The 25911-nt window shown below is 39.0% G+C and overlaps 1 protein-coding gene across 8 annotated transcripts in view; it reads right to left on the minus strand.

Moving 5' to 3' along the window:
• Positions 1–25911, minus strand: part of MAP3K19 (mitogen-activated protein kinase kinase kinase 19) — a 72125-nt gene that overhangs the window by 29446 nt on the left and 16768 nt on the right. For 4 of the 8 annotated variants that reach the window (XM_053214940.1, XM_053214945.1, XM_053214944.1 and 1 more), the window contains exons 2-6: positions 25058–25280; positions 13280–13468; positions 10648–10802; positions 8359–8474; positions 6203–6318 (exon numbers count right to left, since the gene is read on the minus strand). In XM_053214940.1, the coding sequence (XP_053070915.1) occupies positions 6203–6318; positions 8359–8474; positions 10648–10802; positions 13280–13468; positions 25058–25258 (777 nt within the window). In that variant the 5' untranslated portion in view covers positions 25259–25280. Of the gene's footprint in view, positions 1–6202; positions 6319–8358; positions 8475–10647; positions 10803–13279; positions 13469–25057; positions 25281–25911 lie in introns of those variants that run through there. The other 4 variants (XM_027055895.2, XM_053214943.1, XM_053214941.1 and 1 more) reach the window with 4 other exon arrangements.

Genomic DNA, 25911 nt, shown 5'->3' on the forward strand with positions numbered 1-25911 from the left:
CACGATTAACATAGAAATAATATTTCATCTTTTTCCTAAGTATTTAAAAATACAGTTGCATCACATCTTATTTTGTCCAGCCTTTTCAAGGCAAGTACAAATTACATAGCAATTTACTAAGTAAACATCATTTTAATGTAATTATAAATTCTTTCTCTCAACAAGTATCTACCAGAGGGTCACAACAATGTTTAGTAAACCCCATGGGTCTTACAATATAAGCCCCATAATGCTTATTAGTCAGTTTTTAATTCTTCATTATTACACATAGTGCTGTGGACACCCATGCAATTAATACCCAAATTTTTATTATTTCTTTAGAGTAGGTTTCTAGATATTGAATTATTGATCCAGAGAGTATAACCATTTTTAAGTTGTTTTACACATACTACTTTAAAAGTAAAGTTTCCACTTAATGCTTACACTCTACCAGCAGTTCATGAAGGTGTTTCACTACATCTTCTCCTCGATTTATCAATTATCATCACTCTTCATTTTTAGTACTGTAATTTATGGAAGTGGTCATCTTGTTGTTTGAATGTGCACACTGTGATCAGTAGAAAAGTTTGGAGACAGTTTCACATGTTTATTGACCACTGAATTTTTCCTTTTAATAGATATAGTCTTGTTCAGATCCTTAGTCTGGGAACACTCTTACGAGTCCTCAAAATATATTCCTACCATTTCATATAATTACAGTGATTCAATTAAATTTTTATGATAAATTTGGCAAATAGCAGCCTTCATGTGGCAGTGTTAATATATAACTGGGGGGTGTCTGGGTGGCTCAGTCAGTTAAGTGTCTGATTTTGGCTCAGGTTGTGATTTCACGGCTCATGAGTTCAAGCCCCGCATTGGGCTCTGTGCTGACAGCTGACAGTCTGGAGCCTCCCTCAGATTCTGCATCTCCCACTTTCTCTGCCCCTCACCCACTTATGCTCTGTCTCTCTCAAAAATAAATAAACATTAAAAAATACACACACACACACACACAATTGGCTCTCATGTCAGGTGTCTATGTTGATTAATGAGCTGTGATCAGTCTCAACTGCTCAGTTCATTTATTAGTTGGTCCTTTAGGAAAGTTGAAAGATGCAGAGTGTGGGCGCACCTACCAACAAAAATCCATTTTGATGACTAGCATCTACACATGTAGGGTCAGACACTCCTCTATGCAACTTATATATATTAAATAATTTAATCCTCACACCAACTGAAGGTAGGAATTATTGTTTTCTTTTTACACATGAGGCCCAGAGAGGTTAGCCAGTGGCAAAGTCAGGATATACACCCAAACTCTGAAGTCTGGTTCCAGAGCTCTTAACCCCTCTGCTTTCTTGCAACCATGGAAAATTCAAAACAAAGAATCTCAAAAAGAATCAGAAAGAAAAGAATCAATAACGGTAAGCAAAATTAAGAGAAAGGATACTGAAACCTAATTTATAAGTTCTGCATGGGGAAAAAATAAAAGATATGTGATACCTGCTAGTATCTGACAAAAATTTCTTCCATAGAATAAACTGAAAAACCGTAAACATCACACAAACCCAAAAGGATGTAGGGAATAATATATGTTTTGAAGGCTCATCATGGAAACGAAGACTCTAAAACAGAAACAATTTTGGATTCTCTAATTTATTTTAGAATGCTAAATATGAAAGACTTTAAGATGTACTTGGGTGCCACAAGGACAATTGAAATAATGACACTCAGTCATGAGTGAAGAAGAGAAAATAGTAGAATAGCACATCCCCAGTATAAATGGATTTCATAAGCCACTGACAATGATGCAGGAAGTGACAACAGACTAGAAAAAGTATAGCATTCTAATCAGCAAACAACAGAATCTCAAACATACAGAAAAGAGGCATAGAAATCATACATAATTAAATTTGAAAGGAAGAGTCTCTTTACATGAAAGGAGACTCAATTTCAAGTACTGTGATTGGGAGAGGCTGTAAAGTCTCTCAGAGGCACTCCTACAATCAAGGCAGCTGCTTATATTTGTAAACTATGAAAACCTATTGCAGACCACCAAAAAGAAAAGCAAGCTTTCATTTAAAGAAAAGAAGTGAAGGATGACCTTGGGTTTTACAATTTAAACCTTAGAGAAAGCACTAGAGATGAAAAGACAAGTTCAATAGTCAGAGTCTATTTCTCCCTCAGAAATGAGTTCAAAGTTATTTCAACCATAATAACAAAAATATAGAGTGAGGTTCAACAAAAGTTTTTAAATTGCATGAAAAAAATGTACTAATATAAAGGGATGTTTAGTCCTTTTACAAAAGAGAATTACTTAAATATGCCACAAAAAACGAAAAGCAAATGTGTTTTTGTTTAGCAATTTCTAATGCATAACAGTCACTTAAAAAAAATATTTTTAACATTTATTCACCTTTGAGAGACAGAGAAAGACAGAGTGTGAATAGGGGAGGGACAAAGAAGGAGACACAAATCGGAAGCAGGCTCCAGGTTCTGAGCTGTCAGCACAGAGCCCAACGTGGGCTTCGAACCCATGAACTGTGAGATCATGACCTGAGCTGAAGTCGGAGGCTTAACTGACTGAGCCACCCAGGCACCCCAGTCACTTTTGTTTTTTAGTTTATTTGTTTATTTTGAGAGAGAGAGAGAGAGAAAAAAAAATACGAGTGGGGGAGAGGCAGAGAGAGAGGAAGAGAGAAAGATTCCAAGCAGGCTCTGTGTGTCAGCAAAGAGCCAGACTTGGGGCTCGATTTCAAGTACTGTGAGATCATGACCTGAGCCAACACCAAGAGTCAGACGCTTAATGGACTGAGCCACCCAGGAGTCACATGACGGTCACTTTAAAGACTGATCTCTAGGTATTTTATTTCAATTACTATGTAATATTAGTAACCAAAAACAACACAGCCTTTACGGTTGTGACAAAACCTGCTGCGTAGCAGGGTTTCTCAGCCTCACCACCTATGACATTTGGGGCTGGATAATTCGTCATTGTGGGGCTGTCCTGTGCCCTCTAGGATGTTTAGCAGCATCCCTGACCTCTACCCACTAGATGCCAGTAGCACCTCCACCCAGCTGTAACACCAAAAATGTCTCCTAATGTTGCCAAATGTCCCCTGGGGACTCTCTGTTGAGAACCAGTGTACTAAAGCAACTGTGGTTTGGTTTTTGGTTTTAGCCTGTTTAAAAAAGTTGTAAAAGAAAAATATTCAAACGGTATGAAATATGCTATTGCTTAATATTAAAAAATAGTAATAATAGTATTAAAAATAAACATTTCCATTCTACCCCATCCCATCTCATGCCCGAGAGGAGTCTTTTTTTTTTTTTAAATGTTTATTTATTTTTGAGAGAAAGAGAGAGACAGACAATGAGCAGGGGAAGGGCAGGGAGAGGGAGACATAGATTCCGAAGCAGGCTCCAGGCTCTGAATCCTCAGCACAGGGTTCAACACAGGGCTCGAACTCATGAACTGTGAGATCATGACCTGAGCAGAAACCAAGAGTTGGACGCCCAACCAACTGAGCCACCCAGGCGCCCCAGAAAGAGAATCTTGAGCAGGCTCCATGCCCAGCACAGAGCTCAGATGTGGGGCTCAATCTCACAACCATGAGATCATGACCTAAGCCAAAATCAAGAGCACGATGCTTGACGCTTAATCAATTGAGCCTCCCAGATGCCCCACAATTACTTTCAATTTAAGTGTAGCATACTTTCAGAAAGTGCATAGATTCATGAATGTTTATAAACTGAACATAATTGTGAAACCAGGACCCAGATCAAGTAAAAGAATTCTTAGACATGATGTAAGAATTAAGACCCATAAAAAATAGATAAATTGGTTTTCATCAAAATGAAAAGCTTTGGGGGGGTGCCTGGGTGGCTCAGTCAGTTGAGCATTCTGCTCTTGATTTCAGCTCAGGTCATGATCTCACAGTTCGTGAGATCAAGGCCAGTGCTGGGCACTGTGCTATCAGCATGGAGCCTGCTTGGGATTCTCTCTCTCCTCTCTCTGCCTCTCTCTTGCATGTGCTCTCTCTAACTAACTAACGAACCAACTAACTAAGTAAGAAAAACTTCTATTCAGTGAAAGACCTGTTACAAAGGTGAAAATAACAAGCCAGTTCTTTTATTGACTAGTAGAAAATATTTGCAAATGACATATCCAGAATATATAAGGGATTCTTTAAACCCAACAGTAAGAAAACAAACAATCCAATCAGAAAATAGATTAAAAATTTGAACAATTCATGCTGATGGGGAATAAACCCATAGAAAAATGATGTTCAACATCAGTCATTAGGGAAATGGATATTAAAACCACAATGAGATACCACCATACTTCTACTAAAATGGTTAAAATAAAAAATACTGACACTGCCAAATGATGGCCAGGATACAGAGATACTGGATCTCTCTTCATTGCTGATGGGAATATAAAATGATAGAGCCACTCTGGAAAACTGTTTGGCAGTTTTTAAAAGGGTTAAACATACATTTGCCATATGATCCAGTATTTGGATTCCTGGACATGTATCCTAGAGAAATGAAAACGTATGTTTATATAGAAATCTGTACACAATTGCTCATAGTAGCTTTGTATATAAAAGCCCAGAACTGGAAACAACCCTAAATGTCTCTCAACAGGTGAATAGTTAGGTAAACTGTAAACACCTGTGCCAAAGAATACTCCTTAGCAATGCAAAAAAACTTGATACAACTTGGATCTATCTCAAAAGCATTATGCTGAGTAGAAAAACCAATCTCAAAAGTTTATACATATGAGAATTCCTTTTATATGACATTCTCAGTGGTTGCCAGGCGTTAAGAATGGAGGAGGGTGTGGCTATTAAGAGGGCAGTAGGAAGGGATTCCCTTGGGGTGACAGAACAACTTTGTATCTTGACTGTGGTGATTCAAGGGATAAACGTCAAAGAACAGAACACTCAGGCACATGCGCAAACAGAAAAAACAATGCATGCAAATACTAGTGAAATCCCAGCAAGGTCTGTAGCTTAGTTAATTATAATGTGTCAGTGTTAATTTCCCAGTTTTGACAACCTGCTAGAGTTACGATAATAGTTCCCTTTTGGGGAAGCTGGTGAAGGTTACACAGGACTTCTATGCACTATTTTTATAGGTTCCTGTGAATCTGTAATTATCTCAAAATAAAAAAGGTTTTTTAAATTAAATTTTTGGGTTTTTTTTCTTTGTTGTTTTGGGATGATTTTTGGAAGGAGAAAAGGACTCAAAAATATTTACCATCTCCAAAAGTCCTCATTATTTATTATATTATAGTCCACACCTCATTAACTTTATAAAATAAATAATTTGTGGCCATATTGTTTTCTTACCAACAAAATATAGAGCAGCAATACTTTTACCTGTCTGGGCTGTGTTAATTTTTGTAAAAATCCAAAAGGTACAAATGAATACACAGCACAGAGTCATCTCCAATTCTCTCCCTATAGGCAACAATTGTTACCATGTTACCAGTTTGTTGTATATCTTGGGTATTGGTCCACAGTTTTCTATGGATTACACTGTTTGTTATTAGTACCGTTACTGTACTGTGAGGGACTTCATGTGGAGTCATTCATCATGGTGGGGGGCCGGGGGTGACCAGGGCCAAGAGGAAGCACCTTCTTTGTGGTACCCTGTGATGGATTTGACATGATCAGATGAGTGATCTTCTCCTTTTCCACATGAACACACATAAACACAAGCTGCATTTTATTATTTAGTATCAGTTCAACTGCAACAGTATTCTGTGGTATTAGATACATACACACAAAACGCAGGAGACTCTGAGCTGACTAGCTAATTACAGCTCTGAGATTAAACTTGTGGAGCACTGCCTTATTAATTTTGCTTTTAATTACCTTATGATTACATTTAGAAATGAATTGTGATATATGATTGCTGTGAAATATTCAAGCAACACACATGAGGTAGTAGATGGAGTAGGTTATCCATTTTTTGTTAGTTTCTTTTTTTATATAAGTTTATATATTTATTTTGAGAGAGAAAGTGAGCAGGGAAAGGGCAGAGAGAGAGAAAGAGAGAGAGGGAATCCCAAGCAGGCTCCTCACTGTCAGTGCAGAGCCCAACACAGGGCTCAAACTCGCGTGACCTGAGCCGAAACCAAAAGTCCAACACTTAAGAGATTGAGCCACCCAGGTGCCCCTTGTTGTTAGTTTCTTTAAAGAGAACATCTTACCTCACTGCTGCTGATACTTTGCAAGATTATGTTTTGGTTTGTAGTAACTGTCATCCTATCAGTTGGAGAAGAGTTAGTATCATGACAAATATCAAGCAATGATTCAGCATGTCTTTCTGCCAAAAGAAACAGAATAATGTGTTTTGATAAGACTTATCTCCATCAATTTTGTCAGAAGATCTAGCTCTGTGTTCTAAGACTGGTTCCATTCTGTCAAAGATTTTCCTAAAATAGTGGTCTGGGATCCTGATGAAGCTTTAGGCAATACTTTTCACAGGGAAGGATGTGAGTGAGGATAACAAGAGTCCACAGAATGGATGTGTTTTTGTTTTTGTTTTTAAGTTGGGCAAAGCTGCCAAGTGAAACCCCTAACAATGGGCTGGAAATTACATTTGCTCTATAGTTACCAAAGACATGGCACATTTTCTGTATAGCAGAAGTCACATTAAATTGGCAGAGTTCTGAGCACCCATGAACTCCCAGTTAGTTCCCAAGGGACAGTGCTCTCTCATATCATCCCCCTCCTGCTATCGCGACTTCTTCAAAATAAGCATGGGCTCTTCGATGAAAACGTCTTTCTCTTCCAATGGCTTTTCCATTTATTTTGTAACTGATACAAAATTGCACAAGATTATCTCTACTCAGATCGTCCATTTCTTCACCATATTCCTCTCTGCAATCTATTTCCTGCCTCTATCTCATCACTGAAACTTCTCACTTCCTTGCCTCATCTGCTTTGTAATCTCTTTTCCAATTTGACATGGTTTCCCTCTCCTTGCTTCTTGTAACTTTCTCCCAATCCCCGCCTCTCTCTCTCTCAGCGCCCTGAGTCCCTGTGTACATACCACCCTCCAACTGTGGGTGCACCTCCTTGGCTTGACCCCTTGCAGTTCTCCCACCATCCTCAATCCGCCAGGGATCTTACCTACTCCAGGTCCTCACAGTCTCTTTTTTGTAGTGAACTCCCAAACTAACATATCAACCCACCCCTTCCCACAGGCCTGCCCAACAGAAAATCGCTACTTGCAAGTCCCAAGGTTCCATCCAAATGCAATGCTTTAGAACCCATTGCCTTCTATATCCTCACCAAACCAGAGTGGTCTTCTAGTTTATTGATTGCATTTCCATCTCCCCACTTCCCAGGGCTGAAACTTTGGAATCATATTTAACTCAACTCTCTCAACTTTTGTCTCTCTCAGCTTTACATCACTAAGTTATGTGAATTCTTCTTTCACAATAGCTCTTAGGCTCACCACACTCAGCACCTGTCAGGCACACTCCCACACCAAGCCCAGGACTCTTCCTGGTTCCTGTCACCACACACAGGCACTTCTATAGTTTCTTAATAGAGCTCCCTGCCATGAGTCTCTTCCTTTGAATCCATTCTTCACAATAACAACAGCTTAAATTTCCTAAAACATGGTTTTCATCATTCCCTGGCTTAAAATTCTTTACTGACTCTGTTTTATTGGGGGGAAAAAACCCCTTCATTTAATGAGTATTCAATGGACCCAGTTTCTTTATGTATTTAATTTCTAGTCTCTTATTTGCCCCTATGATAAGTGAGGCTCATTTACAGCATGATGCCTCTGCTCCACAAAATTAAATCCCAGTGTTTTTCGAGGACCAGATTGAATCTTACCACTTTCATGAAACCTTCCTGGGAACAGCCTTGTTCCCTGCCTAGAAGTTTTGAATAAAAGCCAATCAGACCATAAAGTCAAGCAGCTTTCACAAGGTCACATATTGCTCAGTGGTACTTTCTTTCTTTCACTTTTCTCTGTGGCTGTTTCTGTCTTTTTTTTCCACCTATATCAAACTGCCTCTCTTGTTCTCTTCCTTCCAAATCTTACCCAGCATTTAAGGAACATGGTAAGTCCCTTCTCCTCTTTCAAGCTCACAACAAGCACTTTCTCTACTGACTTATGTGATGTGTCCCTTACCCTATTGAACACTTTCAGGAGTTTGGACAATGTTTTAGATTTCTTTACAACCCTTAAGGGTACCTAGCCTTGGACCTTGTATATAGTCACTGATCAATAAATAGTTGTTGGCTTCATTTCTTTAAATGAATCCATCAAACACATGTAGAAGAAAGAGTTCTAATAAGGCTTTTATAGTTGGGGAGCTTTTGAAAGTGGAATAGAAGTATTTACCTGGTCTTGGCATAGAGTTCATTAGAATGTCCAATAACTGCTGTTTCCTAAAACTATGTATTTGCGACACATAATGTATTGCTGATTTTCCACTAAAATCACAGAGTTTAGGATCTCTAGGAAGAATAGAATTAACATAAAAATTATTTAGTTAAGTCTATTGAAAAAATATGAGAAGAAAAACATTGACATCAAATAAACAAAAGTAATCATGTGCTTTGGGGCTAACAAGAATGATTTTAAAGGGTATGGGATAGAAAGTGATAATTTTTCAAGATTTTAAATTAAAGGAATATTCTGTATATCTTATTCCCACTCCATCCTAAAAGTATTCCAATATTTGCAGAAAATGTCAAACTTTGGATAAGACTTTTCATAATTCTTTAATGATGAGTAAATCAAGTAAGGATCAAAACATCTTGATAAGCTGTTGTCTTATTACAAATAGCTGACTTGCTTAGCTTTTTCTTTCCAATGGGTTACGCTTGCTTTCTTGATAGTTTTTTTTTTTTTTCTAATGCTAGCAGCTAGCCTTTTTGCCAGTCAAAACTGTAGAATAGAATAGAATCTCTCTTGAAAAGTAAGCTGGGGGCACCTGGGTGGCTCAGTCGTTAAGAGTCCAACTTCGGCTCAGGTCATGATCTCGCAGTTCACGTGTTTGAGCCCCGCATTGGACTCTGTGCTGACAGCTCAGAGCCTGGAGCCTGTTTCAGATTCTGTGTCTCCCTCTCTCTCTGCCCCTCCCCTACTCACGCTCACGCTCTCTCTCTCTCTCTCTCAAAAATAAATTAAAACATTTTTAAAAATGTAAAAAAAAAAAAAAGAAAGAAAGAAAACTAAGCTGATATGCTTATTTCACAGACTCTTGGTTGAGTGGAGCGAACTTGTCATAAAGTCCCTCTGCATGATCTCTTCATCTTTCTTCACCTTGCCCTGTGATTGTTAAGCCTGACCGGCTAATCTCAGGGCTCCTTGCAATAGCACAAATATCCTCTCCATGTTGCACTGAATCTGAGGATTAGATACATAACAGCTCAGAGAGATTCAAAGGGCCAATAGTAAGAGCCCTATTGGCAGATTATGGTGTGGGAAATAATGATTACACTTGCTGCACTAGTCACATTCTGGGACACAGAACATGTTGAGCATGGTCTCCAACCTAACAGCTTTGAATTTGAATCTTTTTATTGCTATAGGACTGGGAAATGTTTTATCCTCTGAAAAAATAACCCCTTATGAGCTTTTCTCCATCAAAGGTCATGATTCAAAAGAAGTAGGATAGGACCAAGAATCAGGGGACTGCCTCTGCCTTGATAAGTGGCCTTAAGCAAGTCACTTAACTCCTTGGGATTTCAGTTTGCTCATTTGCCTTGATTAGTGTTTCTCAATGTGGCACTTTTTGATTTCCTATATTCTGGACCCCACTCCAGGCCTACTGAACACCATCTCTGGGGTGCTGTCCGGTACTCTCCATGTTAAACAATCTCTTTAGTTGTTTCTTAACACTAAAGTCTAAAGTAGCTTCAAACTTCCATCTTTATCCTATTATAGTAACTGGTCCTTTTACAATAGCTCGTGTTCTTGACTATGCTTTTGTTCTTGAAGCTCCCTTCTACTTTTTTTTTTCTTTCCAAAACAAAATTCATATGAAATTCTGAGAAAGAGCTGCCCATCTGTTCTTATTGGATGATAAGATATCTAGGTAACAGCATTAGGAAACTGCAATTCTAACATGAAAAACTGCTTATTAACCTACTGATTTTTTTTTAAAGTCAATTATTTACTTCCCCTTCCCCTAAAAGAACATGCTGGCATACAGTAATTTTTACATAATTAGAAACCAGTATTATAAATTGCTTTTGATAATTGACAATGCTTTCTGAAATAATTAGTAACATGTTGGGGGTAAGGAGCTACATACTCAAGGATTATCTGACATTCTAAAAAAAAAAAAAGAAGAGTTATTATTTGATATTCTTCATAAGTACCAAAAGAGTATTTACACAAATAAAACAAATAGTCAATATCATAAAAATAATAGATAGCAACATCTAACATTTGCACATTACTTTGCAACGGCTGAAGTCCCTTTTATGAACATGAATTTGCATTCGAGATATAAAAATTTTTAAAGATTTTATTATGAAGCAATTTCTACACCCAATGTGGGGCTTGAACTTAACAACCCTGAGGTCCAGAGTTGCATGTCTCTAAGTTTACAAGTGACTTCTGACAATAACAATGACATAGACTCTCTTCCACTGGTGCCAACTGACCACTCATACTCACGCATGATGCCTGAGGAGCTCAGACAGAACCTCCACAGGTCTGTAGACTGTTAACATATCAAGACTCTCAAACAGATCCACATCCCTCACAGCCAGCATCAGAGGGGTCAAGCCATGTTGGTTTGGGAAATTTATATCCAGGAACTCTTCAGATGCCTTTGAAAACATGAAACTTTATTTTTATTATGTTTTTACTATTTATACTAATCTTTGCATTTTCCTTGCTTAGCCAAATTCTCATTTTAACTTCAACACATTCTTTTTCTGTTGTTGTTTTAAGTTTATTTATTTATTTTTGAGGTGGGGGAAGGGGAGAGAGAGCAAAAGACAGAATCCCAAGCAGGCTCCATGCTGTCATCACAGAGCCTGATATGGGGCCCTGGCTCACAAAGCATGAGATCATGACCTGAGCCAAGATCAAGAGTCAGATGCTTAACTGACTGAGCCATCCAGCCACCCCAGCTTCAACACATTCTTTCTCAATATCTATATTGATGAGGAGCTGATGAATTGAAAGAACACAGGCCTGAGAGACAGACCCGGGTTTGAATTTTACCTCCTTAAGCTGATTATTTAACCTCCCTGATAGGATTATATCAAGGGCACTTGACAAGATCACCCTGTTAAAATAAAGGATATCCAGTTAAACAATAATGTTCACTGGCGGCACAGTAATACTAAAAAATTTATTTGGTATTTATCTGAAATTCAAATTTAACCACGTGTCCTGTATGTTTGTTTGTAAAATCCAGCAATCCTACTCACTGACCTTCAGAGTCCTCACCTCTAGAGTAGGAATAACAATGTCTTCTTTGTGGGGTTGTTGTGATGATTGGTGATAGAATATGAAAAGCACTGAGCAGAGTGTTTGACACATGCTCAGTAATCATTTCTGGAATGAATGAATGAGTTACAAAAATAAGGCAGGTGTGTGTGTGTGTGTGTGTGTGTGTGTGTGTATGTATCTATACACACACACACACACACACACACACACACATATATATATATACACATATAGTCAAATGCAGGTGGATATACAGATGATATTCGTTGTTTTAATGAAAGTAAAATTTAATTTGGATAATTCAGAACTGAAAAACCACTGTAAGGCCAAATTATCCAAATTGTTTATTTTATTTACCAAAATAATTTGCTACTTTCCATCTCTATTTCACTTTATGTCATGTCAGTATAGTCTTGTGTTTCTACCTCAGTTTCTCTAGGGACAAACTAGAGATAATGATATTACCTCAGAGGGGTGCTATGGGAATTAATTAATTTTTTTTCAGTCTCTGAAAAGAAGTGACCTCTTATATCACTGTTTATTATTAGCTAGCACCAACACGAAAGGTTTGAACTGAGAGTAGTCTTGCAATAGCACATTAATTCAGCACCTGCTTATTAAACTTTGGATTCAGGTACAGACACCAGTTTCTTAAAATGTGGCTGCTAATCTTTATGGATGAAAATGTGGTTATGAAAACAGATATTGGATTATAACAACCATTATGAATACCATTAAAATAAAATTTATTGTCTTTCAAAAAATTTCTTAAAAAAATTTTTTTTTCAATGTTCATTTATTTTTGAGAGACAGAGACAGAGTGTGAGGGGAAGAGACAGAAGGAGATATAGAATCTGAAGCAGGCTCCAGGCTCTGAGCTGTCAGCACAGAGCCCAATGCGGGGCTCAAATTCATGAGCCATGAGATCATGACCTGAGTTGAAGTCAGACGCTTAACTGACTGAGCCACCCAGGCACTCCTAAAAAATTTCTAAGCTTTAGTCATGGTTTACGACAATTTTAGACTATTGTTTAGTACAACAAAAGTATTCAAGGAGTTCTTTGGATTTTGTTGTAGATCCCCTTGAACTCTAGGTGACCAGAATATTGTTCACTTTTTCTTTATCTGTTTGTGTCTTGACCATAAGGGAATGGAAGAAACTGTTTCCTAGCAGCAATTGATTTTCTTTCAGTTGGAAGGTCATGTGATCTGACAGTATCTCTGAAGGTAAATACCAAGAATAGACAGTTGCTGGTCACCAACAATTAGAGTCCTTGGTTATGCATATGGTTTTGTAAGTTACTTCAGGAAAGAGTATCTATGGGTAGAAAATCTAAATAAGAAAATCAATAACTTGGGAAGAAGGCATTTTAAAAACATATCCTTTTAACTCCTTTAGTTACAACTAAATATTATGCAAAGCATAAGCTCTCTGATTCCCTTTTCAGGCTAAAGATAATAAGTGCAGCTGGTCCAAAGGGATCTAAACAGCAATTGTACAATAGGCAATGATGTCAAGGGAACTCCTCTGAGCAAGTTGACAGCAGTTCTCTGGGGGGCATCCTGGGAGCATATTATTTCCCATGGGTGCTATGTGACTTCTTCTAGCATCCAGCTGGAGGAAGGTAGAAATAGCCTGCTGTTGTGTTCTTTTATTATCCTGTTTTCCACCCCAATGTCCTATTTGATCTTGTTTCTTTCTATTTTCTGCCTGAAACTTTCTGGGACTGCATTTGAAAAGAACTCATTTTTCTTTAAAATGAGTCATATGTAGTCTATGCCTTTCATATCACTTACCCACCCACCTACCTACACAAAGGCAGAAGCAAACATCAATATAACTGACCAGCAAGTGTTGAAGTTGTTCAAGATCACCTTGCCATGAAGTTTGTAGAAGTTGCATCTGGGGAGCCTGGATTCCATTGATAGCCAAGAGTTGTCTTTGGACGTGGCAATTAGCCACATGAACCGCAGTTTGATTGCTGTAATTACAAAGGGTGATATCTGCTCCCTTTTCCAGAAGAAATTCAACAACCTGCAACAGCACAACATTCTTATGTAGCATCTTTGAGTGCAAAAAGTATCTTCAGGGCTATGCAGAAAACTTAGACATGACTTTGATTCATGATACAGAAAAACAGAATAAGAGGAGCATAAAAATGAAGAATTGATTTTGATGCAGCTGACTGCTATTTGCCTTTTTTTTAAAAAAGGTTTTATTTTTAAATAACCTGTATAACCAATGTGGGGCTCAATCTTTACAATCTTGAGATCAAGAGTCACATTCTTTACCAGCTAAGGCAGCCAGGTAACCTTTGGGGATACTATCTTTGTCTTAAAACTAGACGTCTGTGAGTATTTTATGTTAAACCCACAGAAAGCATCAAAGTCCTACTAGTATCACCTACAATTTGGAATATAAAACCCCTAAGTTTAGACATAGATCCTTGAATGTTGTAAGTATTTCCACAAGCATTTCTAGGGAGCAAATAAATGCTATTCACAATATTGAACGCATAATTTATTCAACAAATAGGATTGAGTGATTAGCATTGGTCAAGAACTGTCCTTGGTGCTGAGACTTCAACAATGAAGAAGGCAGGGACCAGCCTTGAAGGCATTTATGAACTAGTGAGGAAAAAAGACAGATAAAAAGACAATTGCAACACAGTGTGTTAATGCATTGATAGGGTAAATATAGAAGGCTGAGGGTGTACTTAGAAGAAGTGTATTAAGCTGTCTTGGGACAGTTTAAGTCCAAGAAGACTTCTTGGAGAAAATTATGTCTAAGCTGAGAACCAAGGGATCAGAGATGCAGTTAACCAGGCAAAGACTGGGGGAAAGATTGCTTCAAACAAAGGATATAGGATAAACAAAGTACTGTGGATGCTATGGACTGAATTATTTCTCCTCAAAATTCATATGTTGAAGCCTTAACCTCCAATGTGACTGTATTTGGAGAGGGGGCCTCTGGGAAGTAATTAAGATTAAATGAGATTGTAAAGATGGGGCCCTGATCTGATAGGATTAGTGTCACACAAGAGAACTTGTTCTCTCTCTCTCTCTGTCAAGTGAGGACACAGAGAGAAGGTAGCCTTCTACAAGTCAGCAAAAAAGTTCTCACTAGAAACCAAATTGGCCAGAATCTTGATATTGGACTTCCCAGTTACCAGAACTATGAAAAAAATAATTTCTATTGTGGAACACAGTCAACTGACTGGCTCAGTCAGTTAAGCATCTAACTCTTGATCTCCCTCCAGGTTGTAAGTTCAAGCCCCATGTTGGGCTCCATGCCAGGTATGAAGCCTACTTAAAAAAAAAAAAAACACCTAATTTCCATTGTTTAAGCTACTCAGCTATGGTATGTTTGCTATGGACAGCCCAAGATGGCTAATGCAGAGGGCAAAAGAACAAATAACATTTAAAGCTCTGGAAGGAATTAGGCATAGCTGGAGCTCAGGATGGGGGAAGGAGGGTAAGGAAATGTGATGGAGAGGTCAACAGTAGCTAAATCCCAAAAGGCTTTACCAACTCCATTCAGGAATATAGTTGTATCTCCAGTGAAAGATTTTAAACAGAGAGATGACATGATGAGATCAGCATTTCAAAAAAATTACTGTGGAGAAGGGTAGAAGTTGGGAGACCAATGAGATTGCTACAGTAGCTTCATGGAGAGAAAATGGCTACTGAATCAGGGAAATAGATTGATTCTACTGAATCAGTCAGTAGAAATGGAGTGACTGAGGGTATAATCCATGAACACTTAGGAGGTAGGGCTAATTAGATGTTGGTGTTGATGGTGAGTCAGAAATCAAGATAACTCTCAGGTGTTTTACTTCAGTCCATTTTTGTCTATCTTTCCTACTGTCACTGCAGACAGGGCCACCACAATCTGTTGCCTGAAACAATGCAATGACCTTCTAATAAGTCTCTCCATTTCCAAATACCTTTGTCTGAAACTCATTACAATGGACAGAATAAAAAAGTTAGATAACTGTAAGTGTTACGAGGATGTGAAGAAATCAGAACACATATACACTGCTGTAAATGGTACAGCCACTTTAAAAAACATTCTGGGGACACCTGGGTGGCTCAGTTGGTTAAGTGTCTAACTTTGGTTCAGGTCACGATCTTGCGGTTTGGGGGTTTGAGCCCTGCGTTGGGCTCTGTGCTGAAAGCATGGAGCCTGGAGCCTGCTTCAGATTCTTGTCTCCCTCTCTCTTTCTTTGCCCCTCACCCTCCCTCTTTCTCTCTCTCTCACCCTCTCCCTCTCTCTCTCAAAAATAAGTATTTAAAAAAATTTTTAAAAAGCATTCTGGGATTTCCTCAAATGATTAAGCATACAGTTTCCATATGATTCAGTAAGTCCACTTCTAGGAATTCTAGGAGTGGAATGAAAGGGAAATTAAAATATATGATCACTTTAAAATCTGTATGCAAATGTTTATGGCAGCATTATTCATAGTAACCAAAACATGGAAACAACCCAAATTTCCATCAATGGACAAATGAATAAATAAAATATAGTATACCCATATAATAGAATATTATTCAGCTATAAAAAGGAATGAAATACTGATGCATGCTGCAACATGAACCTTGAAAACAGTATGCTAAGTAAAAGAAGCAATCACAAAAGATCACATATATGATTCTGTTTATATGAAAGTCCAGAATAGGAAAATCTACAGAGACAGAAAGTAGATTAGTAGTTGCTTAAGGGCTATAGCAGGGAAAGGGAGGAAAGATAGAAAGTGATAGCTGAAGGGACAGGGCTTCTTTTGGGGGGGGCAGGGAGGTGTAGAGTTCTTTTGGGGATGATGAAAATGTTTTAAAATTGACTGTGGAGATGATTGCACATTAATGTGATTATAGTAAAAACCAATGGATTCCACACTTTAAATGGGTGAATTGTAGGATATGTGAATTATATCTCAATAAAGCAGTTTTTAAAAATCCCTCTGCATGCCTTTGTGGCCCTGCAGGATCTGTGCCTGGCCTTCCTTTCCAGCCTCATCTTATGCCACTCTTCCTCCTTCCTCTGCAAGTTCTAGTCACATTTTTGCCTTAATATGCAAGCTTTTTCCTAACCAAAAGGGTTATCTCTGTCATTCTCTCTCCCCCAACTGCTCTTCAAATGTCATCATTCATCATTATTTTACTTAGCATAAATGTAACCACCTCAGTGGGGATTTTCCTAGCCACCTTATCAAAAAAGATGATTCACTCTACTGGTTACTTTAAAGAACTAAGAGTAATTTGTAATTTAACTAAGTGCTTTTTGTTTCCTTATTTGTTGTGTTTCACCTTCAATAGAATGTAAGTCCAACATTGCAGGAGATCTTATCACATGAATAAATGTTTAAGGAATGAGTGAATGAACAATTTAAGATAAATAGATGGTGATGCTATTTAATAAAATGGAAAGCACTGATGCTGGCACTCCTCGGAAGAATTAGATTTGGGGATAAAGACAAGACAATGAGGACACACTGTGTTTGAGGTCTTTGACATGACATGTAAATGGAGATATATGGTTGGAAGCTCAATATACCATATATATACACACACAGATCTAGATCTAGATCATATATGTATATGTCTATGTATACAGTGTGTATATACTATACACACACACACAGAGGAATTCAGGTGAGAGATGTGGGCTGAGGTACAGAACTAAGAGCTATCCCCACAATATTAGGCAACACCAATATTTAATGGATGAAAAAAGAAAAAAGAATCCATAATGAGACTAGAGAGATACTGCCTGGGAGGTGAGGTGAAAATACAGGAAGAAGCTAATGGAAGAAAGCATTTCATGAAAAATTGGTGTTTAAAGTCGCTAAGATCTGATAGGTAACAAAGGACATTATAGTTGGCAAGAGCAGTTTCAATGGAGTAGTAGGGAACTCATGTTGGCAAGTAGGGAACTTGCTCATGTTGGCAAGAGCAGTTTCAATGGAGTAGTAGGGAACAATGCCAGACTGCAGTAGTCTTAAGAGGTAAGAAAGTGGAGGCAGTGAGAATCAACCAAAGGAGCACTCTTTATAGGGGCTGTTGAAAGAGAATTCTCCAAGGGCACCTGTGTGGCTCAGTAGATTAAGTGTCTGATTCTAGATTTCAGCTCAGGTCATGATCTCTCAGTTTGTGAGACAGCCCCATGTCTGCCTCTGTGCTGACAGTGTGGAGCCTGCTTGGGATTCTTTCTCTCTCCCTCTCTCTCTCTCAAAATAAATAAACATTAAAAGAAGAAATGGGGTGCTTGGGTGGCTCAGTCGGTTAAGCATCCGACTTGGGCTCAGGTCATGATCTCACAGTTTGTGGGTTTAAGCCCCATGTGGGGCTCTGTGCTGACAGCTCAGAGCCTGGAGCCTGCTTCGAATTCTGTGTCTCCCTCACTCTCTGCCCCTCCCCTTCTCTCTCTCTCTCTCTCTCTCTCTCTCTCTCTCTCTCTCTCAAAAATAAATAAACATTAAAAAAAGAGAGAAAAAGAAAAACAATTCTCCAGAAACTCCAGTAACTTGTGTTTTTATAGGTCTTGTGAAGAGAGGCACTGACTGCCTTTGCTCTAGACCATATTTAAAATTTTTTTTTAAATTTTTATTTATTTCTGAGAGAGTTGAGCAGGGGAGGGGCAGAGAAAGAGGGAGACAGAGGATCTGAAGCAGGCTCTGTGCTAAGAGTGGAGAGCCTGATGCAGGGCTTGAACTCATGAACCATGAGATCATGACCTGAGCCAAAGTCGGACATCCAACTGATTGAGCCACCCAGGTGCCCCTAGACTATGTTTTCAAAGATGTTTGTATAGTCAGTGACTTTGCAAGGTAGAGATAATGTCTCTTCCTGGAGCATTGGGAAAACATGCTTACTTTCCTAGGTTTCCTAAGCTCAGGTTTCCTCTCTTATAATTCAACCCATTGTATGTATAGGTATCACCTCTTCATACTGCCCTGTAGAAACTGGGGCTCAGAGAACTGAAGCAAATGATGATACTACTATCATTACTATTGTGAATAGTAAACTGTCATTTTACTGACCCAGGAGTCTCATGGCTTCTGCCAGACTCTGGAACTGTGGTAGGCTAACTTATTAGGTAGCAAGTAAGGAAAAATCTCAGACACTTCACAGTTCCTAATTTTTGCAAAAAAATGAGATGATTCCGAAAGAGATAGGAATGACAGAAGAAGAACGAGGGCTTCGTGGGGGGTAATTAATGAGATTTAAAGAAAGTTCATGGAAAGTGGTAGCAAATACATTGACCAAATTGTATGGTCAATTAGATAATAAATGATCCTCCATTTTATTGACTATTAATGCCTGTTTAAGGAATTGGGAGGCAGTTAAAGGCTAAGTGCCAGGAAATAAGTTCAAAAGCAACTGCTTCCTGGTTTTTGATGATTTTTCTATGGGTGTTATCTTCCTCACCAATCTGGCAGTCAGCCTCACGACCACGCCACTATAACAAATAATACTAAGGTTTGTCCTGGGTGGGCAGAAGGTTCTACTTCCTTTCAGACAACAGTTACAGAGATGCATATCTTTTCTGGGCTGGAAAGAAGGAAAATTCATGACTGATATGGGCAAAAACCAGGCAAACTTGGAACTTTCGCTCATTCATTTGGGATATGGGTAGTGAGATGCATTATGCTTGTTAAGGAAGAGTGATATTCATTATCTGAACAGCTCAGTCCTTCCTGCTGACAACCTTAGATCCATTTAATGATGATAGTGAGGTCTCAGAATTTTTTGCAGTGGGTTTCAGCCACTGTAAGGGAGCTTTAGACCTCCTGGGGAGATTTCCTTGAGCGGACGAATTCCCATGATAAACCACAGAACTAGTGTTCAGGTTCTTATGCCCTGGATTGGATTCTAATACTGTTGAAGATGACCCAATGGTAAGACAGAAAATGGCACAAAGAAATCTAACAAATTTTTTTAAGTTCTTTTTCTTTTCTTTTTTTATTTCCTTTTTTTTTTTAATTTAAGCCTTATTTATTCTTGAGAGAGAGAGAAAGAGAACGAGTAGGGGAGAGGCAGAGAGAGAGGGAAATAGAAAATCTAAAGTGGACTCTGAGCTGACAGCAGCGAGACAGATGCAGGGCTCAAACTCATGAAATGAGAGATCATGACCTGAGCCAAAGTCTGATGCTCAACCAACTGAGCCACCCAGGTGCCTCACTAGCAAATTTTTGTAATTAACCCCACTGCCCTGGAAAACTGTCCTATTCCTTATGTTAAAACCAGGTAAAAATTTAAGGATGTTATCATGACAAAGGATTATCAAATGATTCAGATTAAGGTAGAATCCTTAAAAAAAAAAAAAAAAAAAAAAAAAAGGCCCTGCTATGAAAACCCAGCCTGAGTCAACCAAAGGGTGCAAACCCTGAAGCTCCAGTAAGAAAGTAATGTGCCTATGGCCACTGAGTCAAGGGATCCCTGAGGCTGAAATCGATGGTGTCAGTAATAATGACCTTGCTACCTGATAGAGAGCTTTGTATGGACCAAAAACATTATAAGTTCATTTTGTTGAACAAGAAGAAGCCTCAATGCTCCTGGAAACCAAAAATAAATATGCTTTGCTTATTGGTCTAGAGCCATTCTCTTTCACCATGTTCCTAATCCCTCCCTCCCCCTGTACCTCAACCTCAACTGCTTTAAAGATAAAGATCATTATAAGTGGGGCCAAGGATATCCAGTCTTCAAAGGGGCCTGAAGGCTATAGCCACTGACATAACTATGTTGATGAACAGTGGGAAAAGAGAGACTCAAACTTTATGGGTCTCTTAGATGCAGATTCCCAAGTCACCATCCTGCCTAGTCCCTTGGGAAAAGTGGGTGCCTGAACTCAGTTAATGGGGTTTGAGCAAAGTTTGCAGTAGGTAAGGAAAGCTAAAATAATTCTGTGGGCGGGGCCCCTTGGGCCAATTCAGTGGATTATAGCTGTGGCTTCCATCTGAATGTGTAATGGGAATTAATGTGTTATACATGTATACTCCCTAATTCCATTAAGTGTCAAGAGGATTCTTCTGATTGTGATGAGCTAGTATGTAGAGAAGTGCTGGTATCTTCAGAGTTCCTGACCCTTTTCAGTCTATGACTGATAATTTTGCCAATTGGGGAGCTTCTGGCAAAGGGAGGCAGCCTCTATCTGGAGGTATTTCTTGGGGATTTGGACTTGTTGCCTCTTTGGCATGTCTATTAGATACATCACTTTTAAAAAGCAGACATTAGGGGTGCCTGACTGGCTCAGCTGGTTAAGCATGCAATGCTTGATCTCAGGGCTATGAGTTTGAGCCCCACACTGGGTGAGGGATTCCTTAAAAAAATAAATAAATACATTTTAAAAGGCAGATATTAGCTTGCTAGTGGGTTCTTGTCAAAACTGAATGCCTAATCCAAGGAGAGCTTATGGCTCTCAAGTGCAATATTTCCATTTTGGGGGTGAGTCAACTAGAACTCAATGAATAACAAGGTAGGAAAAGCCCAACAAGCCTTGTTTGTCAAGTGGAAATGGTGTATTTAAGAATGCAACCAGTCTGGGCACATTGGCGTCTCTGATTTACATGAAAAAAAAAATGGTATCTTTCCCTTTGCTGGAAATTTTAACCCCCACGCCACCACCTGAAGCAAAACTGCTGCCTTACGGGTACTTTCCTTCACAAGGCTTTTTCCCTTGGTGCCTGGGTGTATGTCACTAATGGTTTAGCCAAGATGAAATCTGATGGTGTGCACTGGACTATTGCAGCTGTTTGGCCTCAGTGCCAGCTATGCAGAGTTGACAATGGACATGTTGTTCCACTCAATGGGTAGAACTCAAGGCTGTTCTCAAGCTCTGACCAATACTCCCCTTGATGAACCTTGTTATATTTTTATGGATTCTTGGGCTGCTGCTAATGGTCTAGCTCTTGGGTCTACCACTAAGAAAATTCCAGACTGGCAGATTAAAAACACTTCTTTTGGAGCACCTGGGTGGCTCAGTCAGTTAAATGTCTGATTCTTGATATTGGCTCAGGTCATGATCTTAGGTTGTGGGATCCAACCCTGTAATGGGCTCCACGCTGAGCATGGATTCTCCCTCTTCATCTCTGTCTGCCCTTCCCCCACTCTTTCTCACTCTTTCTCAAAACAAATAAATAAACATTTAAACAAAACAAAACAAGATACTTCTCTTTAGGGACATGACCTATGGAAATAAATTGTCTGGGTCAACTCATGTAGAACCCCAACGCAAGGATCCATTCTCTGATGAGATAGACTGGAATAAAACTACTGAACGATCCTGCACAACCCAGATTGCCTCCATTGCTGCCTGAACCCATCATCTTATTAGATATGGCAACACAGCCATCAATACAGACTGAGCACAAAGTAGAGAACTCTGTTTCAGACACAGGGGTGAAGTTGCAGCCATTGAAATGGGATACACACTCTTTGTGGTGGTTGAGGGAAAGCAATGACCCTGGTACCTAAAAAGAGAACATCTTCAGTCCCATGAAGTATAGGGAAGGGAGGGACATTGATGACTTTTGCTCTTCAGAACGACCCTGGGAATTTCCCTCATGAAAGAAAATGTCCTGGTGTGTCTCTCCCAAACCATTCAAAGCAACTTAAAAGTAACTGACTACTAGGTCTTCTATCCCTTGCCAAACATCCCTGTTCATGACATGATTGCCAATTTCCTTAGACTTACCAGGAATTCTATTACTAACTGCAGCCAACAGCTTTACCTCTTGCACTTTCCATCTAAAAAACACTTGTCTACACCTCCAGATTTCTTCCCACTACCATCCCTGCAGCCACCATTCCTCATTCTGTAGGGTGCATGAATGCTGCCTGGCTGTTGGCAGGGACAAATAGGACTGATAATTCTCCTAAATCAAGGGCCAGACTCCATTATTCAGACTGAATTGGGAATCCTAAGATCTACCAGCCAGTTGAGAGATCACAGGGAGACATTGTCAACCTGTGCCCCTTGACTAATGTAGGTCCCACTCAGAGTGGCTCAACAATTATAAGCACAACTTTTTGTCCCCAAGGGATACCCCAGGATTATATTTTTTGTAGAGAAACCTGGCATTAACTTACATGCCTCCTGAAAACATGATGACTTACGCTTTAGGGGTGGTCATAAGAGACCTTCAAATCTTTAAGTAAATACCATCAGTAGATGACATAGCCTCAGATGACTTCAGAGCTCTCCCCAAAATGATGCTGCCAGGTTACTTGAGGGAGCTTCCCAGAGGGGTAGCTGACTTGTCATTTATGTGCCACTGTGGACAATTATCCCTAAGACAGATGTCCAATTAGAAAAAGTGGAACAAAATTTGTTCCTGCCTTTACCTAAACTTATCAATGATATCACCTCACCTCTGCAGGACATTCAGGTCATCAGTCAAGACACTGGCCAGGGTTGTTATGAATGATAAAATTGCCCTAGTCTTCCTCCTTGTGGGCCAAGATCAAGTCTGTGCAATGGCTAATACAGACTTTTATAGTTGGGTTGATGACTTGGACCAAGTGAGAAGATCAATAGAGAAACTTAAGGAGAAAATCATCTGGCTTATGGGATTTTTTCAGCTGGTGGTATTCAGGACCATGGATTGCATGGTTGATGCTAATCTACAGTATGGCCTCATTCTGCTCCTTGGAGTTCTATTGATAGCAGTTTTAACTGAATGTTGTATGAGACAAATTAATGGATTTGGTTCCAGCCTCTGTTGATCAGAATAGTCAGAGTGGTGTGCTCATGGGAAAATTCACCAGAAGCCAAGACAATGTATAAATGAAGGGTAGATATTTTTAGGAGACAAGTCTCCCTTGGTCTCTCACATTTCTACAAGTCTTATGAGCAGAGGCATTGACTGCCTTTGTCCCAGACTCTCTTTTCAAGCTGTATAGTGAACAGCCTTGGAAGATATCTCCCTCTCAAGCAGGGAGTAGCTTACTACTCCTTACTATAGGAGATTTGGGTTCCCTAAATTTAGATTCCTCCCCTACAATCCAACCTACTGTTTGAGCAGAGGTCATCTGGTTCTCTTCCTACCATCCTGTGGGAATCAGGACCGAGGGAAATGATACAAAACTGATAATACTCTGCCTAATGTTATTGTTATGAGTAATAAACTGCCCTTTGTCTCTGAACCAGTTTTGTTCCTTACGCCAAGGGTCTAAGAAATTGGAGCAGGCTATCCTGTTAGCTTGTAAGTATGGTAAAATCTTACATCTTTCATAGTTCTTGACATAGATCTGCAGATGAAGAGGTCTGAGAGAGGAAAAGATGTGATTAGAGGACAATGTGGGATCAGTGTTTGTTTATATGTCATCAAAAAGGAGATATCTAAGCACGTTAAGTTCTAATGGAAAGTAGCATTACTGTCGGTAATAACATAAATATGGACAGCACACATGTGTCCATCAAAGTAGGAGAGACAGATAAGTTGTGGCATAAATAGAATACTAGATATCAGTAAAAGTGAAAACCCATAACTACATGTCTCAAAATGGGTGAATATCAAAAACCAATAATGATCCACATATGAGTGAAAACATATGGTATCTGTCTTTCTCTGCTTGGTTTATTTCACTTAGCATAATACCCTCCAGTTCCATCCACGTTGCTGCAAATGGCAAGATTTCATTCTTTCTCATTGCCAAGTAGTATTTCAGTGTATATACAAACCACATCTTAACAGAAGACCATGGGGGAATGGAAGGGGAAAAAAAAGTTACAGAGAGGGAGGGAGGCAAACCATAAGAGACTCTTAAAGACCGAGAACAAACTAAGAGTAGATGGGCGGGGGGGGGGGGGTCGGGGAGAGGGGAAAGTAGGTGATGCGCAGGGAGAAGGGCACTTGTTGGGATGAGCACTGGTTGTTGTATGGAAACCAATTTGACAATAAATTACATTTTAAGAAAAGAACAAATAATGAAGAGAAGGAGCAAGTTACAGAGGAACACATGTAGTATAAGTTTGTTTTTATAAAGTTCAAAAACAGGAAAAAGTACATTATGCATTATTTAGGAATATAAGCAGAGATGGCAAAACTAAGGAAATGATTACCCTAAAATTCAGGATAACGATTATGAAGGGTGGGGGACACAATTCAAGAGGAGCACATAAAGGGCTTTTGAGGCAAGGCAACGTTCTAATTTTTGGCTTGGATGGTAGGTACCTGGGTGCTACTGTCATTGTGTTTAAGTTGTATATATGTATATATATTAGCATAAATGCTATGTTGTATATATATATATATAAGTTGTGTACATATATATATTTGCATACATATATATTAGCATACATGCTACATTTTATAATTTGTTTAAAAAGTGTTAATAGGAAGGAGCCAGAAGAGAAAAAAAGCTAAGAATACAGTGAAAAGAGAGGCTAATTGAGATGGCCAGGCAGGGTTGAGGGTTCACACGCATTTAGACTCTCAAGAAATTACAGAGGCATCAGCCTGCTGTGTTGAGTTTTGAAATGTGTCTTATTCATCCTAGTGTCCTCATTCTAAGCCCTTTCCTATCCCCCTTGAAGCCTGTCTTCAGGCATTCTTTCATGGAGGTAAGTGATTATGCTATTCACAAACATCTCATTCTTGGAATCTTTAGCTTAGAAGATTACCCATGGGCCCAGGACATCACATGGTACCTCTGTTAGATTTTCTTCTGCTGCAGTAATGAGAGGTGTATTTCCAGTCGTTGGATGCTGAAAGTTAAGGTTTCCAAGGATGGAATGGACTTTACTAATATAGTCACAGATGAGTTCCACATCACCCCTCGAAACTACTTCCAGGAAATCATGAATCAGTTTATTTTTATTCATCTTGCTAAGTCCATAAATTTGCCTGGCAAAGAAGAGAAACAATTAAATGAGAGTCAACAAAGCATGGGTGGTTCAAATGTAACATAGTCTATCTTTAGTGTCACCTCTTTCCCTCTTTTATGTATAAAATATTGTAACAGTTTTAAAGACAATTTTGAAAAAGAGGAAAACTCAATAACCCCACCAGCCTTGGTTTTTTGCACACATTTTAAATTAGAAATAACAATTTTCACCATCACTTTGTGAGATCTGCTGTGGTATAGGAGAAGAAAGGATGGATCTACACCAGAATGGAAAGAGCATAGGCTCTGGAGCCTGAAAGAATTTGGGTTTCAATCCCTCATCCATAGATTCCCAACTGTGTAACCTTGAGCATGTCATTCAACTTCCCCAAACTTAATTTCCTCATCACTAAAATGGAAATGACAATTCCCTCTTCAAATGGTTGGTGAGGATCTGAAGCACTATATACAAAGAGTTGGCACATTCTTTGGTGAAAATTCTTTCAGGATTTTATTTTCTCTAGCATTGATTAGTAAAATCCCTGTAACTATTTTCTTTATGAAAGTCCTATTTTCCTAACAATATTATAAACTCCTCAGCAGCAGGGACATTCCATGCCTTACACTTTTGTATACTCAATGACTCTAATA

Source organism: Acinonyx jubatus, chromosome C1, assembly GCF_027475565.1.
Source record: "Acinonyx jubatus isolate Ajub_Pintada_27869175 chromosome C1, VMU_Ajub_asm_v1.0, whole genome shotgun sequence".
NCBI lineage: Eukaryota > Metazoa > Chordata > Mammalia > Carnivora > Felidae > Acinonyx > Acinonyx jubatus.